Here is a 17,627-nt window from a genome sequence, read left to right on the forward strand (position 1 = left end):
CAAACCATCATGCTTCTGCCACTAAGCAATGGAATCTGGTATACTTTGTTCGACTTTCTGGTTTACTGACGCTGTCGTTTCTGATCACTTTTTCCTTTTCTGACACAGCTCATCGCGATATCAACTAATAATTATAGGCCAAAAGCCCTCAAATGGATCAAAAGTTTCCTTTCAAGACCAAGAAGCATACGTTCACAGGTGCTTTGCCGCCATCAGCATATGTCAAAATACAAATGGAGCGACCTTTTAGATATAAACTCCAAAACTAAAGCTTATAACTCTCCGCTTTCATGTATAGCACATATCGATATCAACGCTTTTTTCGCCCAAGTCGAGCAAATAAGATGTCACTTCAGCGTTGAAGATCCGGTAGTATGTGTACAATGGAATTCCATAATTGCAGTTTCGTACGCTGCTCGTAAATACGGCATCACTCGAATGGACTCAGTTTTTGACGCCATGAAGAAATGTGATAAACTGGTTCCGGTTCACACAGCTGTATTTCGTAAGGGAGAGGATTTTTGGCAATACCGTGATGATTGTGGCTCATGGTATATTGAGGAGGACAAGAAGCTCAGTCCTGAGAATTTCAAAGTTTCACTGGACCCGTACCGCAGGGAGAGCCGCAAAGTTTCTAAGATATTCCATAAATGGTGCGACTTGGTCGAAAAGGGTAGTGTAGACGAAGTTTTCCTGGATATGGGTCGCACAGCGTTTTCTTCGTTACTTTTAGATGACGAGTATGAAGATTTTGTGGCAATTCGAAACCAATTCAAGAATGGCGAGTACGACTTGGACGATTATCTACCGCCACTACCGAGAAATCTGAAAATCGCGTTCAGAGCTGGTGAAGACTACAATTCCGAACCACGGGCCGTCTTTCAAGACTGGGATGATGTCATTTTTTGTCTGGCAGCGGATATGACCTTCAAAATTCGTAAAGACATAAGTGATGTCCTGGGCTACACAACTTCGTGCGGCGTCGCACGGACTAAGACCATGGCCAAACTGGGATCCAACTTTAAGAAACCCGACGCCCAGACGATTATTAGGAACACAAACATTGCAAGTTTTTTGGACAACGAAAGCTCAGAGCTAACGTCGTTCTGGAGCATGGGGGGGATGATAGGAAAGGAACTCACGCTTCTTCTGGAATTGCCGTCTGAACAACCGCTTCGACATATAAGAGAAGCATGGCCAGTCTCGAGCGACGATTTGACAGCATTTATTAAAGAAAGAACACGGATTAAGACTGACGCTAATGAGAGGTTTCACAATCTTCCACCCGAGAACCTTCAACAGCTAAGCGAAAAGGTTTTTCAATTGGCGCGAGGAGATTATAGGATACCTCTCAATCCTCGTCCAATGATTCGTTCAATGATGTCTAACAAGAATTTGCGCGGCGATTCTTGTAAACACTATCAAGACTGTTTGGCCTGGTTGGAAGTGTTTAGCGGTGAACTAACATCCCGAGTTAAAGAACTAGAGCAAGAGTACGAACGCATTTTCGTGCCCAAGACTATGTCAATTTCGACCAGAACTTCTGATTTCCAAAAACATAGTAGAAGTTCAGGTATTGTCACGGCGGGCGTAGCTAAGGCCAAGGATTTCATGGAGCTAGGCACAAAGTTGATAAAAGACTTGGACGTCAAGTATGGACACACAAAGGGTTTTTATCCTTTGACCAACATCAACATGGTGATATCGAATTTCGAAATACTGGAAACTGGAAAAACCATAGTGGACATGTTTGGAAAACAAGCGCAAGTGATTCGCCGCACTCGCGACGACTTTTTAGACACAAAGGACGATAACCTCCCGTCAATTGAAGAGAAATTTAAGAAAGAGTTGCGGTGTGAACCTTGCAAATTAGACTTCGATGACGAATTGGCTTTCAAAGAGCATAGCGATTTTCATTACGCTATGAAACTGTCCGAAAACCTAAATGGCGTCAACGAAAACTCACAAAATCTCTCCTACGGCGAGCGGAAATTACTATTTGCCAACGGAAAACGTGCCGCTGTCGCATCAAAGCAAACAAGAAGCAAGAAGCGACAATCCACTGGGTCGACGGGCAGTATTTATAACTACTTCAACAAATAATGGTAAGGAATGGATATAACGGATTGTAATAAGGAAAAATACGAATAGGTTGAAATACCATACCTTGCGGTACAGCACCTAACTATAGTTGGCTTTATCGCATTCGATCCGGAAATTAGAGCACACTGGAGGTCCGCCTTGAAGTACTAAAAGCAGCAGGGTTCACATGTCTTCAAGATGGTCAGGCTTAGTTTCTTACTAGGTATAATGTAGATATGAGCGGTACGTTATCATGTTAAGGCAATTTGGCCGAGTGGTTAAGGCGTAAGATTAGAAATCTTTTGGGCTCTGCCCGCGCAGGTTCGAATCCTGCAGTTGTCGTTATTTTTACTCTCGATTTTAACATTTCACGTGATATCTTTTTCTATCTGCAGTACGACTCTAACCTCAGCCATAGAGTTTTTTGAATCGGTTTAATCCAATGCTACTTTCTTTATTTTATTAAAACCTCTCTACAAATTTGAATGTCCATGCCTCACTTCGAGGCTTCGTTTTAATTCTCGTTTTCGTTTTCGTCTTCGTCTTCGTCTTCATCTTCGTTATCCGGGCCTTCAGCTTTAGTACGCTGCACGAAGGCACGGACCTGATTGGCTACTGCTTCCCTTGACTTGTCTAGCAGCAGCATGACCAGCCCATCGCTACTGATCTCGTATTTTATAAACCCTTCATTGGGGATGCAAATTTCGGCGTCGAACTTGTCGAACCACTCATTAAGTTTATCCATCTCTTCGATCTCGAAGGGCAATATAAGCTCATCCACAAACTCATGTGTAGCTTTTGGAGCTTCGTCCTCCTGGGTGCTTTTCTCATCTTCCTCTACTACGTCCTCGAGCAACACTAGCATGCGATAAAACCGTTCATCAGACATCTTCGGACCAGTTACTCTGTGGTTATTTAATCGAAGCCGAGCCCTTCTCTTGGAGTTGAAAGCGTGCTTTTCAGACGGAATAACCAAGGTGAAGGCTAGCTCATCGCTGTGTCTTTCTTATGGTAGAAATTTCATTAAAAAAACGAGTAAAACAAACCACGTGATGTAAGAGCTAGGCTTTCTTACCGCCTACCACGTTTTCGATTTCAACGCCCGCACAGAGCAACATTGTGCCACAATTGTAATTCTCAAACTTCAACACTTTCCGACGTTTCTCCTTCCAACTGTTGTAGGTACAGGCTGTGGTTCACCAGATTCAAATATGCATACATGAAATTGCTCAGGGCTACCTGCTGCCGCAACTCACGCTTGGGATCGCCCAACTTCAAATGGCTGAGACGGTATATTGCTCTCTCCACATTGATTGGTAATCTTTGGTCTATCATGACGACCGTAGAAGTTGTTAGAGGTGGAAGTGGAAATCCAAAAGAACTGTCACTAAATACCATGGATGCGTTTGGGCGTGTTGGTTTGACGACGTCTTCGAATGTAAGTCTTCTGGGAGGCAAGGACACTCCTCCCGCAGCCGGCACAGCGATGTTTGACTGCATGACATTTTCGTTCACTTCGGAGACTGCTATTGTTGTGTCCTCTGCTGTCACACGCTCTTCTCGAGCTTTAACATTTGCAGTAGCACCATGATCAGCTTCGGATGGGGATGTTTCTACAGCAGTGGATTTCCGAGTAGCATCAGGAGCCTCTGTTCTGGTATCAGCGTTGCCGCTCGAGTGAATGACTTTGACATTGTCATGATCGAATTTGGATTCGAGATCAGAGTCCAGAAATCCTCTGTTTTGATCTTCTGTACCATGAGCGGGCAGAACTTGTTTATCGATTTGTGAAGATTCTTTATGTTCTGTCCGCAGCACCGGCTTCGTCTTTGAAGTCACATTCACGGAAGGTTGGAGTTTGGTGAGAGGCTTGCTCGTGTCCTCCTTGAGATTTTCGTGAGGAGTCATAGAGGAAGCACCGCCTTTTAATGGCAGATCGCCATCTCTCACTGAGACTCTGTCATGTTCCTTAGTTTTCCCACCACTGTTGGTTAGGTCAGCTGAAGACGACCTTGATCTGAGCCCCTCGGGAGCCCTTCCACCAAAGCCATTAGATGGTTCAAGAGTACCTATCGTACTTTTGTTACCCGTCGAGGCTGAGCGGTTTCGCTTAAACAACTGTATGAATTTTTTCTCACGAGTAGCTTTCCTGGAGGGTGAGGTATTGGTTGCAGTTTCTATAGGCTCGTTGATTTTGGATCTGTCCATGCCACTATCAATTTTGTGATGCCTGTATCTAGAATGATTGCCTTTGTCAAGGGCCCAGCCATTGTTCTTGAAATCGTTATCCTCAATATTTACAAAGTCATTTGAGTGCTTTCTGCCTGTTGTTTTTGAGCTTTCGGGGTCTTTGGAGGTCTTCTTCACGAACCAGTTCCACCCGCCTTTCTTGCGGGAGGTTTGGCCCCGAGTAGATTTCGCTTCATCTGTTTTCAGCGTCTCAATATCACGCACTGAACTATCATTCGAGCGCCGGATTTGATCTTGATTGATCGACGAGTCCTTTACCTTAGTGCAACTAGAGGCTTTCACGGGCTCCCCTCCCACCTCACGAGTGGCTCCCTTGTCTAGCTTCGCGTGTCTCTCGGGTGATTGAAAGTCAATCGAGCTGCCTAAGCTGCTTTGTCTGTAATGGTCATATATGTTGTCAAAATCATTGATGGAATTTGGTGACTGTGGTGAAATGCCACCTGTTCGAGGTGGAGACTTAATTTCACCTTTCGTCGAATCTAGTTCTGTTGAACGGTGGCTGTCATTACCGCCACTTGAAGTCCTTATCCTATAGGTATTGAATTTGCTCCGTCTCAGTGAAGAGCGCGCAGGAATGGCCAGACCATTTTTCATAAACATACTAGAGGCGAACTCATTGTCTTGCGGTTTACCGGATTCTTCTGAAATGCTATTTGTTTCTTGATCGCCGTTGGAGCTCACCATACTAAGGGTCCGAGCCAAAGAAACTGCATCGCTATCTGTAAAGCCAGCTCTATTAGAAATTCGCGTCAGTTCTTCGGTAAGATCTCTCAAGGATGCCGATTTTGAAGCTGCTCTATAAGGACTGATCCTTCTCTCTGAAAGCTCTCTTTTATCCCTTTCATTACCAACCTCTTGCTGCAGCAAATCTTCAAGTTCAGTGAACGATTTGCGAAGCCCAGACGGCCTTCTCACCAATGCGTTGGATCCCGAACGTAGCTGAGAAGATGGCGTGATGCCAAGATTCGATTGGGACGAGATCAGTCTATCATCACGGCGATCTTCACCTATGTCAGAGTCTCCCTTTAATGTATGCAACGTATCTTGGACAAGCTCCAAGAAATTTTCAGGTTTAACACTGGGATGCTGATTGGCGGGCACCCATAATAGGTTCTGCGTCACAGAGTCATCGCCTGATCCTGATTTATGCAATTTTGAGGTTCTCGATAGTCCTCCTCGACGTACACCGCTAAGAGTGCGCCCATCCTGCGAACTTTGGCTCAAAGCGAGATCACTGGTACTATCCAGATATTCAGTGTTAGTGATATCAATGCTGTCGTCATTTATGTATGAAAAGTCCTCGTCTGCGTCATCATCACTACTGCTCAAAATTCGGCCATCTCCCTCCAGGTCTTCCGGCGATTCTGTTTTGGACTCCACAGATGATTCGTCACTTCGTGAAGATTGTGATTTTGTGGGGCTGACCCGAAACTCCATTTCCGGATCTATCAGCATATCTAGCGAGCCGATCGATATTCGCTTGAGATTCTTGACATTTTGCAATTCTGAGTCTAAAGACTGAGCCGCGATGAGAACCTCTGATTTTCGTTTTTCGGATCTTGATTGCTGTGCTTGTCGATCCGTACTATTGCCAATTCCCAATCTTCTACTGGATTCTTGTACTCTTAGGTGTTCCTCAGATTCAATCGGCGACATATCGTAATAACCACTTGTGAATTGTCTCCTAACGTCAACTACAAAACTAACAACTGTCGGTTCGTAAGCGTTTCGTGGTGAAAAAACTCCCCGCAAAAGAGCTCTTGCACAATTTGAACCGTTTGGATTGAGAAGTGATCAGAAACCCAGAACAGTGTCGTGGGAATTCTGCTCAGCTACTTGACCTTTCAAGTTATTTGTTTCGATTGAGAAGCGCATTCTATCATACGCGTAAAATTTCATTAATGGTATGTTGATACGAATATATCGAAAAAGTGTCAGAATGGTAAAAAGTGATATCTCACTATTCTAACGAAGCTGGTGAGACTCAAGCGGTGAGAATAAGAAAGTATTCAGATCTCTATGGCATACCTACTGCTAGCGAGAGTGTTTATATTGTCCTTGAAACCCACCATACCCAATACTAGAAGCGCAACGTAGCCATATTTGAAAATCGATCCCAAAAACGAACGCAGTGCGACCCTTTTGTGATTCGACTCCAACCATACGGCAAGTTCCGAGCCTTGTGGTAAGCCCATGTAATTAGCAAATGTATGCAGTAAAACACACGCCCAGAAGTTGCGTCCTGATCGGAGAAAAACAAAGTTGGTGAATGCTCCGAAAATTGTCGTATATGTAAACTGCAGCAAGACCGTTGCGAATATTTGCGCTGGTGAGTAGAGCCCAATCGAGTGCATTTCCCATCCGTGGTGGACGTGCGCAAGACCGAAAAAAAGCGGAGAGATCCAAAGCACGGATTTGAGCGTTGCAGAGTAAGGCTGCATCAATAGAATGCAGTTCACTAGAAACGAGGTGAAGAATAGCTCTTCACTCAATGGTCCAAACACGTAGTTCCGGAACCCCCAAATAGTAAATATTTCATTTTTCAAGTCCTGCAAGAGTGATCGAAAGTTTTCGCCCGGGACGACCAGGTAGTAGACACAATTGTCCAGCAATGGGCCGCAATATAGGATACATGCTAATCCCAGCACCTGCAAAATGCCGTGCAGGTATCCCCGAAAATCAAAAGTGAGTTTGGAGCCGTTCACGTCGTAATATCCGCCCGGTATGAGACCCAAGGACCAAAAGGCGTCTTTGAAAGAGGTGTAACCGGACAGAGAGATGAAAAATGGAACCAAGATTAAGTTCAGAGCGGAAATACAGGTGACACGTCGTACTCGAGACTTGATTACACTAGGGTCATCTCTGCGAGTCTTTAAGGCTCCTATACTTCCAAAGCGCATGTGTATCGCTACGACGTACGAAAGTGAGACATACAGAGATACAACAAAGGATGTAGCCTTCATTGTCTGGTGAACAATTGCCAAACAGAATTGTGGGTTGTGTAGTAGTATGTACCGATCGTGATGAGCTCGATGTATTTATCGTTGGATCCGATGAGATGATATACGTATATAGCGACAATATAAAATGTCACAATATATTCAGTGGTTCAACTCCAGTTGTGAGATTCTTTGATTATCCGATTATCGTAATTTTCAAATCCGATGAGTTTAATAATATTAGAGTTTTCTTCTTTTCCGTTTTGCGGGTTCATTTCGGTTCTCTTCAATTATATCATACTTCCAATATAATGTCATTTTGGCTCATTCTGCTATGGCAAACAATCGCGAAGGGGAAACAGCATTGGGGATTTCCCAGCGTTTGTTGGCTGCCGAAAGCCACGTTTAACAACCCTAGGCTTGCAACTCGAGATCTGACACGAGTAAGGAAATATCTCTGCGCTCGTTGGGAGGGTTTGCCACAGGAAAAGAAGCTGTAAAGGCCACACACAGGGTTAAAATTGAAACAATTGTCGAGAGTAACTTCATGTTACTCAAAGGATCGCGAAATTGGAATTTATTTGGACCGGTGTCCGGAATTTGCAGACTTTTGTAATTTCGAAAACTGTGCTGTCGCTTTTTCAAAACATTGTCACGAAATTATCGGACTGACACATTGAATTTAGCGAAAATGGGAAGGCAGATATTCATCAACTCCGTGAGTTGTTTATCAAAGTGTGTACTGAGAGGCGTCATTGCGAAAAACTTTTGTGCCAATAATTAATGTTTGGTTCGTAAACCTTGGTATTGGGCTCTTTTTCTTAGTCTCTAAATCTTGACGTTTAAACTCGTTTTCGCAAACACACTCTACACGACTGGATTTCAGAGAGCACAGACGCGAGAATCATCTGTCGAGTGTCCTTATCCTAGCTTCAATGGTCTCCAGCGTAACAACAGCGGGTGTATTTAATCTCGGACAAAACACATGACGTTTGATGCCTATAGAAAAAAGCACACCTGCTCCCATTTCAAATAACTGGGCGTGTGGTCTAGTGGTATGATTCTCGCTTTGGGCGAAGTTCGAGATTTAACTCGGGCTACAATATCCACAAGCATGCGAGAGGCCCTGGGTTCAATTCCCAGCTCGCCCCTTTTTTGGCGTTTTGGTTTCTTGATTTGGAACGGCAGAAGGTACATCATCGTCACTGGCAAACAATACTTGAGAGTTCTAATCCAGGTACTACGTGTTTCCTGGTTTCGCTTGGTAGCGACAGCGTCGTTTATTATGAGTTTATAACAAAATATTCGTCATCCCTCTGCTGATATCTTTTTGAGCTACCCGAACCTATTCCACAAGAATCTCGAAATTCAATGCACACTACAGAAAGCCTCACGACAGGCTCACCGGACTAATCAGACACGATGACACGAATTTTCCCAAATTCAAACGCAACAAAAATTGCAACATAGAAATCCGGCACAACGACTGTACTCACAACAATACATGGCGTCCCATCTGTAACGCTAGACCTCAAACCTGAAATTTTGGTACTTGTAACTACTGTTTTTCAAACTACTTCAACAACAATGATCATTGAGTTTATCTACCCAATTCTCTAGTTGTCAGCATCCATAATCTACACCATCAATCTAAAAAATGAAAAACTCATTTGTCTAAAAAGCATATAGACCTTTTCAATTTCAACAGAAGCAAGGACCAGTAACCATCAAGTGAGCTTTTCAGAGGTCAATTGGTGTTGTTTTTGGATCTGTATTGAGTAACAATGGCTTTTACAGAGCTTTTAAAGAACTCGGGAAAATTGACATCTTCGCTGAAAGTGTCACTTTCTAAACCCTTGATTGGCTACCGCTGCGTAAGAGCATTACATTCGACTTCTAACCTTGGTGTTCAAGAAGAAAATTTGGAAACGACACATTTTGGATCTAGAACGGTGCCAAAAAGCGAAAAAGAAAAGTTGGTCGGGACAGTTTTTTCCAGTGTTGCCTCGAAATACGATGTAATGAATGATGTGATGTCCATGGGAGTCCATAGATTGTGGAAAGACCATTTTATCAACAAACTTGACGCCGGAAAAAGACCCAACTCCAAAGAACCGCTTCATTTTATCGATGTAGCCGGTGGCTCTGGCGATATCGCTTTCGGCCTATTGGACCATGCCGAACACAAATTTCACGACAAAGAATCAGACATGCATATTGTGGATATTAACGCTGATATGCTGAAGGAAGGTGAGAAGAGAGCCATGAACCAAGGTAAATACTTTAATGATCCGCGTGTCAAGTTTTTGGTCCAAAATGGCGAAACTCTAGATGAAATCGAATCCAACTCTAAAGATGTGTACACCGTTTCGTTTGGGATCAGAAACTTCACTAACATCCAGGCGGGACTCAACACTGCATATCGTGTTCTAAAGCCAGGTGGAATTTTCTACTGTTTGGAATTCTCCAAAGTGAACAACCCTATTGTCGATACTGTGTACCAACAATGGTCTAAAGTGCTGCCTGTCATGGGTTCGTTGGTCGCCAATGACTACGACTCTTATCAGTATCTCGTGGAGTCAATTCAAAAGTTTCCAGAACCAGAAACTTTCAAAGGCATGATCGAAAAAGCCGGTTTTCAGAGTGCAGGTTACGAACCGCTCACATTTGGTGTTTGCGCCATTCATTGGGGAATTAAAACTTAATGCACTTGTCAAAGGTTTGGGAAATGCATGGAATTGTACAAAAGCGCGTTAAATTTAAATTTATAAAAGTCAAAATTATGACTCTAGCCTTCTTATTTGAGCAGGAACATCGAGCGTTGCTACTCCCGATTGACCCTCAAACTTTATGTTGACACGAATACAGTATAGCCTTGAAATTAGACAACTCTCGAAGGTTGGAACAAGCGTTTCCCGAATGTCATCAGACAGCTTCACATTGACGGTTACGGCCCTGTCGTATTCCTGGTGACTGCTTTGAACCCATTCGTTGAAAAGCTGTCTTTTCAACCTTTCAGCGGTCGAGGTGTGAAAACTGCCAGCAGAAGAGCCGCTAAATGTAGCACTGAGAAGACTAGAGCTACTGGGACTTTTGATCGGTACCAGTCCTCCAAGGTCGTCATCATCTCTCAGAGTGTGCGATTGCTTCTTGAAAATCTGAGGTAAGACCTGAATTTCGCTACGCAGAGTAGCGATACTCCGTACATCATTAAGCATTTGCTCTGAGAGGAAATCTGAAAACCTCAATTCTTCGTGGACACCTGATCTTCCTGTTGGCTTAAAGAGTCTTTTAAGCTCTTCATGATTATCCTCAAACTTGCGATGAAGCTCTTCAGCTTCCTGCTTGAATTGCTGGAATGCACCTTGAACCTGTTCGAGCCTTTCTTGCTTCAGAATTAAATCTGCATTCATTTTTACAGGAATCGAATTTGTAGATCTTGATGTCATGCAGACAAGCTCTGTAGTCACTGAATGAATATCCGGGGGGAGGTGGGACTCAGAATTGTTAGCTTGGATGCACTTCATATTTATTACCAACTTATCCAGAACGTCCCTATCCTTATCTGGTAAAGAAGACACCAGATTGTTCCAGTTCTCTCTGTTTTGAGCACCTTTGTTTTCCAAGCTATTAGTTTTTCTCAAAAGGGATGGTTCTGTATATGGTAGTCCAGCTTTAGGGATTTCGCTCGAAATCACTATCATTCCAGATTTATCGGCGTTTAAAGTTGCTGAGCTTGAACTAGAATTTGAAGGCCCCCCCAAACCTGCAAGGAAAGTTTTTTTGAGCTTAGTCGAAGATTTGCTTTTGGTTTTGATTCTGTACCTGAATTCAGTTTCGACAGTTCTAGCACGGTTAGATTTGGAGGTCTTTGATGTGCTCAATGGAAATGAGGAACAAACCGGATCGATACGGTTGTTAGTATAAAGCTGATCGAGTTTCCGTCTCAAGATTTCTTCAGAATCGATTTCCGTGGGATCTACCGCAGAACCACTGATATCTGTATCGTGTAAATCTTCATTTGTTATCTGCTCCCCAGTTTCCAACCGCTTCATTACTTTTTTCAAAGCGTCAATCCTTTCCTGAATTAGTCGGGTGATGTCCTGTAGTTGTTTTAGAGGAGATCGCTCACCCGTGAAAGGCCGACAAAACCCAAATGGTACAAATCTAAGATTGTACTCGCGCTCCTTCAATATGTTTAACTTCTTTGTTTTAGAATCCTTTCCAACGACTTTGGTGTCAATGACATATCCAATTGATGTCTCGTCAGGCGAGAGGTCATCCGTTAATATGGGGGAGCCCTTGGTTCCCAAATGACCGTAACCAAGCATGTTATTGATTTTGATACCGCCATACATCCCACCGCCTCTCAAAGAGTCAATACCCATTGTTGGCGGTACGAGGCAGTGAGAGAATTGCTGATGCTTACAGGATACATCTAACAGTTGTGTGGGTAGCTTGAACATGAAATACTTCTTATACTTCGTGTTTGGAGTCAGAAGCCTGCTGTTGTTAAGCCCCATAATGCAATTTTCAAAGTCTTTTCCACCAGCGATATAGTTCAGACCATTCGAGACGTCGATATTAGAATACGACCAGCTTGCACTCAGGTCGACCATCCTAAGAAATCGTTTGACAGTTCGCTTTCCGCCCAATCGATCGATAACGGTCGAATGACCTTCTAAGGTGACGTAAAACATTTCAAATTTGAGTGGCTGAGGTGAGGTGTTTTCAATTGTCACGTATCCGTGTATAATATCCCCCGATGTGTATTCTCGCAATATCGATTCGTCTTCCACTTTTCTGTCAACCCCTGCAGGCTCTTTCGTGACATGTATGTTTACCTCGATCGGCGTACTCATTTTTGGCAAAGAATAGATTTTATCGATGTTAATGTTGTCCGCTTCGTCTAGGTCATCTTGAATTGGTTCTATAGGCCCATGAGTAGTTCCCAGGGCCTCTAAATTGTACATCTGGTCTCCCACAGTGCGGGCAGCTGTAAAGTTAGTTTCCCCCGCATTGAGAGGCTCTACCGAAGTCTCTGAGGGATCGCTGTACTGCAGGCCACCACCGAGACTATCCAGTGACGGTGCTTCAGTCTGAACCTCTTGGTAGGTTGGTGGGAAGTCAACTTGATCAGGATCGACGTTCCCTTGCGGAATGTGTCGATGCAAAGCGTTGTAGAGCTCAAAAGAGGGTAAGACGTCCACCATCACGTTGCTCTCATGGGAAGAAGCACTCGGGTCTCCGCTGGTTCCAATTGGTTTCGACTTTCCATCTGCTTTTTCAGTGCACACTTTGGTGTCGAGGTCATTCCTGGAAGATGACCGATGTTTTGAATCATGGGCCAAACTTTGGGATCTGTTGAACTTCAAAAGATTTGAAGAAGAAGTGTTTTTGAAAAACACCGATGGTGACTGAGATCGACCTCTATTGCCCTCTGTTCCCTGCTTCTTGTTATCAGATCTCAACTTGTTCTCATGACTCATTGCTGGTATTCGAAAGACCTTTATATGTCCAACACAGGTGCTTCAGAACCAGTGAAAGTTACAGAACACCTTGATATGGTTTACAGGACTTTAAAAGTAATTTTCTGATGGTCTCAACAGCTTAGCAAAGCTAGGTGTTTCGAGCAATTGCGTCTTTCCGATGTGACCTTATAATACATAGTCGAATGAACTTTCTCTTATAGCTGCGTTCGTGAAACCGGACATAATCGCACCGAGCACCAACCGTACATATACGACCCATATTCGGTTCCGAGAAGATGCCAAGTGAGACTGAGTATGTTGTATGTCCTAACGTACAGTGGGAGAAGCATTTCCCGCAGTTTCGAGAAAACAGGACTGCTCGAATTGTAGGAACGAAGGATTCTTTTGGTGGGCCGCGGAAAAAAAATGGTTTTCTCGTTAGATGAGTTGATAATGTAAGGCCAAACTCCAGCCGGTGCGATCAACACAGTCTTTCTTTGCCTTAAGTCTCTATTCTTTTTTTATTGTAGCCTTGCAGCTCGTCCCATTTAATTGTACATGTAGCTGTTGTGGGCAATCTTTTTGAGCTCTCGTAGATTCGAGAAGTCGTTCCGGGTCATACCCTTGCATGACCCCCACAAAGCATCAAACTCCCGAACGTCCAAAATGAAGTTTCTCTCGGTGAACCAGAGATGCTCTTTGGATTTTTTGTGTCTTTCGCGATCGTTTTCCATTCTATGCAGCACTGCGTTGCTATTCACGGCCTCTGTCACCGTACAGATACCCTCAAGACGGTACAGCTCTTGCATCGAGGCTGCGTGTCTAGCTCTGTCGACCAGCAGTCGGTAGCAGTTTGCCATGGCCTGTTTATAGTCGTGCCGATCCTTTTTGATGGCTTGGTCCCAGGGAAGTTCTAGAAGCTGTTGGGACGTGTGATAATCGTTTAGAAGCTGGTTGAGAGGCTCTTTCAATAGAGTTTCGTCTGAAGGCTGATCCAAAACCTCGCAAAGTCGATTCAGATATATTATGATATCCACACACACGCTTAGATTTGTCAGTGCCTTCCAATCGTTCTCAGGTAGTACCAGAGCCACCATGTCATCGAGTTGCCCCAGAAGGTGACCATAAATAACTTTTCCGGTGTTGTTCAACTGACCATCGACGTCTCGCATGCATCGTGACCAGAGCATGGAAACTAATCTACTCCAGTAAATTAGAACGTTTAGCCGATCCAAGGAGTCCATTTTTGCCGCAGAATCTAGCATGCACTGCTGGAAGTCTTCATAATGGTGTTCGTAATGTCGCAAGTAAAATGCCAGCGGATCGTTTTGTTGCTGACTTCCGCCAGAGAGCGGCGAGCTATCTTTTGAGACATTGAGCGTCTTATGAAGGTTTTTGATGACCTGTAAAAATTGCAGACGAGCTTCAAAAGCATCCATCGTCGTTGCAATTCTATGTGGGCTCTTGATGGACAGGCTTAAAGAGGTTATGATGTTCTTATTTGAACTGCTCGATGCTTATATATTATAGTATGTTAAGAACACTATTTTTCAATTAATTGAAGCGTTACTACCAGATGGCAGCGACAGAACGAAAAGGTCTACGATGTTGATTATCAAAAGATATTGCCAAGTCTAATGCATATTCCACTACGTTCTCAGTAGGAACTCTCTGTTGATAGGATGAAATATCCGTTTTGTTAAACCTGTTTTTTCATGCTAGAATGCTGTATATGTACACTGTTTAATCACGATTGGTATGCGAATGAGATGCAAACGAAGTGATGGAGTCTGGGTCTCCAGTTATGCCGAAACGGTCCTGGTAAAGCTTCGGAGAGTGTGAGCTTGACGCGCTTGGCCGCGACGATTGTTGGGGCACATTGGCAGGAAGAAACGGCGGATACCCTGGCAAAAGTTGTGATCCATTTGAATAATTTACCCACGGCTGAAGGGGCATGAACGTGGATTGCATATTAGCTAAACTTCCTGAGTTTCCGGTAGGAGAATGTGCACGGTTAAATAGGTCCAGTCCCGGAATGCGTCCGGAGGGACCCGTGACAGTATTTGTGCGAATTGGCCCATGTGCGCTGTTATTGCTGCCGAAGTTGCCACTATGGGATTGGGTGCCAATGCCCACACCTACACCCACCCCAACACCGTTTGAACTGGTGGAGTGCGAGATAGATGGAGTCGCGGCAAGATGGCTTGACGCAGATCCGAGCGGTGAGTACACCGCCGAAGACACCAGATCTCGCGATCGAGACATGTCTCTGTTAGCAGGCATAGGCAAACCCATGTTGACCTGGTTGCGCTTTTGGATGTGGTTGGCGGGCGATCCTGCAAATGAGGATCCTAAGCTTGCAGTTGAACCTGAACTTGACGGTGATCTACCGTCGCCGCCGTTCAAAACGATCGGGTTATTATTTTGTGCTGCTATAGAGGCAGCAGCAGCAGCTGCTGCTGCTGTAGCATTGGCCACCGCATTTCGACCTGCCTCACTTTGGATCTGAGCCTGCAGAACCGCGTTCAAGTCTTGCAAGGGATCATTTTGCTTGATCACGTGGCCCTTGCTGCCAGGTTTTCTTCCCGATCCAGGTTTCCTGCCCTGAGCCAAAGTTTTACCCTTTCCTGGTTTCCGACCAGATCCTGGTTTCCTGCCCTGTGCCAGCGTTTTGGCCATCTGAATGGGGAGTATGTATTATTGGTAATAAGTTGGAAATTGAAAAACTCAATAGTAGTAATGTAATGAGGGTCTTGCACTTAGCGAATAACCCTACAATAAAATAAGTCTCCAGACTCCACGCCCGCTGTTTCCTGTTTACGAGCCTGCGTTCAACCACCCAGCCAGAGTGCAATCTCAACACAACAAGAATATGCTTGCAATATTGATTCGCTCAGACGTAATATCCGAGCTTTTTTCTCCGTTGGAAAAGGTGGTGAAACGTGAAAATTCACAGTATATGAGCCACTCCCAACAATTTGAGACGTTTGCCTAATAGATCCGGCTAGAGCTCTCTATATCTTGTTGTTTACGATTGATAGAATTAGAGTGCTGAGCTGATGTCCGATGAGCGTCTCTGCAAGTGTAGGAAAATAAAGGCCCAGATTAAAGGAAAAAAAAAACCGAGGTCAAAAAAAAAAAACCTGGACGGTGCTGATATCAAATTTGGTCACTGTGAACGGAAGATGAGGAGGAAAGTCAGATGACCTGGGATAATAGTTCAAAATAACGAAAGCATTTGATGGAGGAAACCCGTAGGGAGGAGGAAAGCAGTAGTTTTCCTTAGAGATTGAGTAGTTAGTGAGAGAAAATGGGATCAGGTTCTGTTACGTAGGTAGGGACGTATCATCTTGTACGGGTGGATAGAAACTTGATCAGACAAAGACAGTATCGCGGTTTCAATGGGCAGATTGAGCTCTGAAAGCGGGAAAAGATATGATTGTATTTGTGTGTTTGTAACGACCAATTGCAGACAGTGCCATTTTTATTCCTGTTTTAATCTAACTTGCGTTATAAGTAGTGAGATTGAATCGATCACGTCATACGATATCAAATGACACTCTCTAAAGTCATTTTTGGTAGACCATAGGATAAGGACATTGTTGAACAAATGAGAGCGTCAGAGATCGATTGTGAACAATAGATGTGGCGTTAAGAAGAGGTGTACGGCGGAGATCCATCAAGACTCTACGAATGTCCCAATTAGTCACTACTTTTGGTCGTTCAGTGAAAATATTCAAGTCTCTTTTATACTCTCAGTCTTCCGTTTGTGGTTGGTTTGGCCCTCCAGGCTGAATGTGCGTAAAATGACGATTACCACATATCGTTATTGTAGGACTGGCCGGTTACTCGTCGTTGTGTAAATATTTTTGATCAGTTTATCAATTCTGACGCTGTCGTCAAGTCACGCGAGCGGTGCTATAAGTCTGGCATCCATCATGGAATGAAACAAACACAATGTAGCCATCTGAAATACACATAATGCTTGTCTTGTTCAAGTGCTTGAAACGAACACATTCGAGATGTGTAAAATACATTTAATTATTGAGGCTCGACTACGTCGGCAGTGTGCGAGTTGTTAAACTGGTTAGTTTGCTCAGTCGTGATTTGCTCTAAGTGAATGGTTACGGTTTATGGATTCTACTTATCTCTCCGTGGTTCTTTTGACTGTAAGTTTTGTTCGTTTTGTTTGACCAAACCACGGATATTTAAACAATTTTTTGGAGCAACAATAAGCAAACAATGGGTAACGCGTGGAACTCAGCCCACTGGGAAAGATTGCTTAATAGTGCTCCTGGACTGCTTGCAAATTCTGCATAGCGTTGACGTGTTGCTTCATATCTTCACGATTGGTCCATTTCACCTTAGCTTTTGATATGTCATTTTAGACTAATATGTCATTTTCTGATTGCGCAATTGGCACTATCCCATATAGTTTACCAATCCCAACAATCATGCCTCCACTGCTCAAAGGCTTGAACCAAATACATATCCCACATCATCCTAAATGCACAGAATGCTAGCGCTGTTCAAAGCCTGAACCCAACACATGTCCTTCACATCATCTCAAATACACATAATGTCTGTACTGCTAAGAGACCTAAATTGGACACAATGTAACGATGTAAATTGCAAATGAGGTCTCCACTGCTCAAATGTTTGAACTCAAAACACATCCCACATCATCTCAAATTGTCGTAACCTCTGTCTTTCCAGCGTCATATCCACAACAAAAAGGTCACATACACGTGATACAATGACAGCGACAGAATCTGCTACGATATTAAAAGTATACGGAACTACTACAGGAACTGTTTATACTCGTGTTGAGACTCTGTCTCTGGAGTGTCGTTGCACGATAAACGTCCCATATCCTGGGTGATTC

At 43.8% G+C, this 17,627-nt stretch overlaps 8 protein-coding genes and 2 non-coding genes across 10 annotated transcripts; 4 read left to right on the forward strand and 6 right to left on the reverse strand.

The window, feature by feature from the left end:
• Positions 1–219: 219 nt before the first annotated feature.
• Positions 220–2,103, forward strand: RAD30 (LALA0S17e00342g1_1; the record flags this gene model as incomplete). The annotated part of the gene is made up of 1 exon (XM_022775144.1): positions 220–2,103. One exon carries the CDS (start codon positions 220–222, stop codon positions 2,101–2,103), a length of 1,884 nt encoding a protein of 627 aa, XP_022631215.1.
• Positions 2,104–2,342: 239 nt separating this feature from the next.
• LALA0_S17e00364r lies at positions 2,343–2,424 on the forward strand. Its single transcript has one exon. It is a non-coding gene; the product is annotated as a tRNA-Ser (tRNA).
• Positions 2,425–2,596: 172 nt separating this feature from the next.
• Positions 2,597–2,971, reverse strand: LALA0_S17e00386g (LALA0S17e00386g1_1; the record flags this gene model as incomplete). Its single annotated transcript, XM_022775155.1, has 1 exon — positions 2,597–2,971. One exon carries the CDS (start codon positions 2,969–2,971, stop codon positions 2,597–2,599), a length of 375 nt encoding a protein of 124 aa, XP_022631216.1.
• Positions 2,972–3,219: 248 nt separating this feature from the next.
• ZDS2 (LALA0S17e00408g1_1) lies at positions 3,220–5,988 on the reverse strand (the record flags this gene model as incomplete). Its single annotated transcript, XM_022775166.1, has 1 exon — positions 3,220–5,988. The coding sequence occupies one exon, from the start codon at positions 5,986–5,988 to the stop codon at positions 3,220–3,222; it is 2,769 nt and encodes a 922-aa protein (XP_022631217.1).
• A 353-nt stretch (positions 5,989–6,341) lies between these two features.
• On the reverse strand, positions 6,342–7,295 carry RCE1 (LALA0S17e00430g1_1; the record flags this gene model as incomplete). The annotated part of the gene is made up of 1 exon (XM_022775177.1): positions 6,342–7,295. The coding sequence occupies one exon, from the start codon at positions 7,293–7,295 to the stop codon at positions 6,342–6,344; it is 954 nt and encodes a 317-aa protein (XP_022631218.1).
• Positions 7,296–8,309: 1,014 nt separating this feature from the next.
• On the forward strand, positions 8,310–8,422 carry LALA0_S17e00452r. The gene is made up of 2 exons: positions 8,310–8,346; positions 8,386–8,422. It is a non-coding gene; the product is annotated as a tRNA-Pro (tRNA).
• A 633-nt stretch (positions 8,423–9,055) lies between these two features.
• On the forward strand, positions 9,056–9,976 carry COQ5 (LALA0S17e00474g1_1; the record flags this gene model as incomplete). The annotated part of the gene is made up of 1 exon (XM_022775188.1): positions 9,056–9,976. The coding sequence occupies one exon, from the start codon at positions 9,056–9,058 to the stop codon at positions 9,974–9,976; it is 921 nt and encodes a 306-aa protein (XP_022631219.1).
• Positions 9,977–10,051: 75 nt separating this feature from the next.
• BUL2 (LALA0S17e00496g1_1) lies at positions 10,052–12,760 on the reverse strand (the record flags this gene model as incomplete). The annotated part of the gene is made up of 1 exon (XM_022775199.1): positions 10,052–12,760. One exon carries the CDS (start codon positions 12,758–12,760, stop codon positions 10,052–10,054), a length of 2,709 nt encoding a protein of 902 aa, XP_022631220.1.
• A 530-nt stretch (positions 12,761–13,290) lies between these two features.
• On the reverse strand, positions 13,291–14,181 carry CTK3 (LALA0S17e00518g1_1; the record flags this gene model as incomplete). Its single annotated transcript, XM_022775210.1, has 1 exon — positions 13,291–14,181. The coding sequence occupies one exon, from the start codon at positions 14,179–14,181 to the stop codon at positions 13,291–13,293; it is 891 nt and encodes a 296-aa protein (XP_022631221.1).
• A 304-nt stretch (positions 14,182–14,485) lies between these two features.
• Positions 14,486–15,421, reverse strand: DAT1 (LALA0S17e00540g1_1; the record flags this gene model as incomplete). Its single annotated transcript, XM_022775222.1, has 1 exon — positions 14,486–15,421. One exon carries the CDS (start codon positions 15,419–15,421, stop codon positions 14,486–14,488), a length of 936 nt encoding a protein of 311 aa, XP_022631222.1.
• Positions 15,422–17,627: the final 2,206 nt, after the last annotated feature.

Source organism: Lachancea lanzarotensis, scaffold LALA0S17, assembly GCF_000938715.1.
Source record: "Lachancea lanzarotensis genome assembly LALA0, scaffold LALA0S17, whole genome shotgun sequence".
In the NCBI taxonomy this organism is placed as follows: Eukaryota; Fungi; Ascomycota; class Saccharomycetes; order Saccharomycetales; family Saccharomycetaceae; genus Lachancea; species Lachancea lanzarotensis.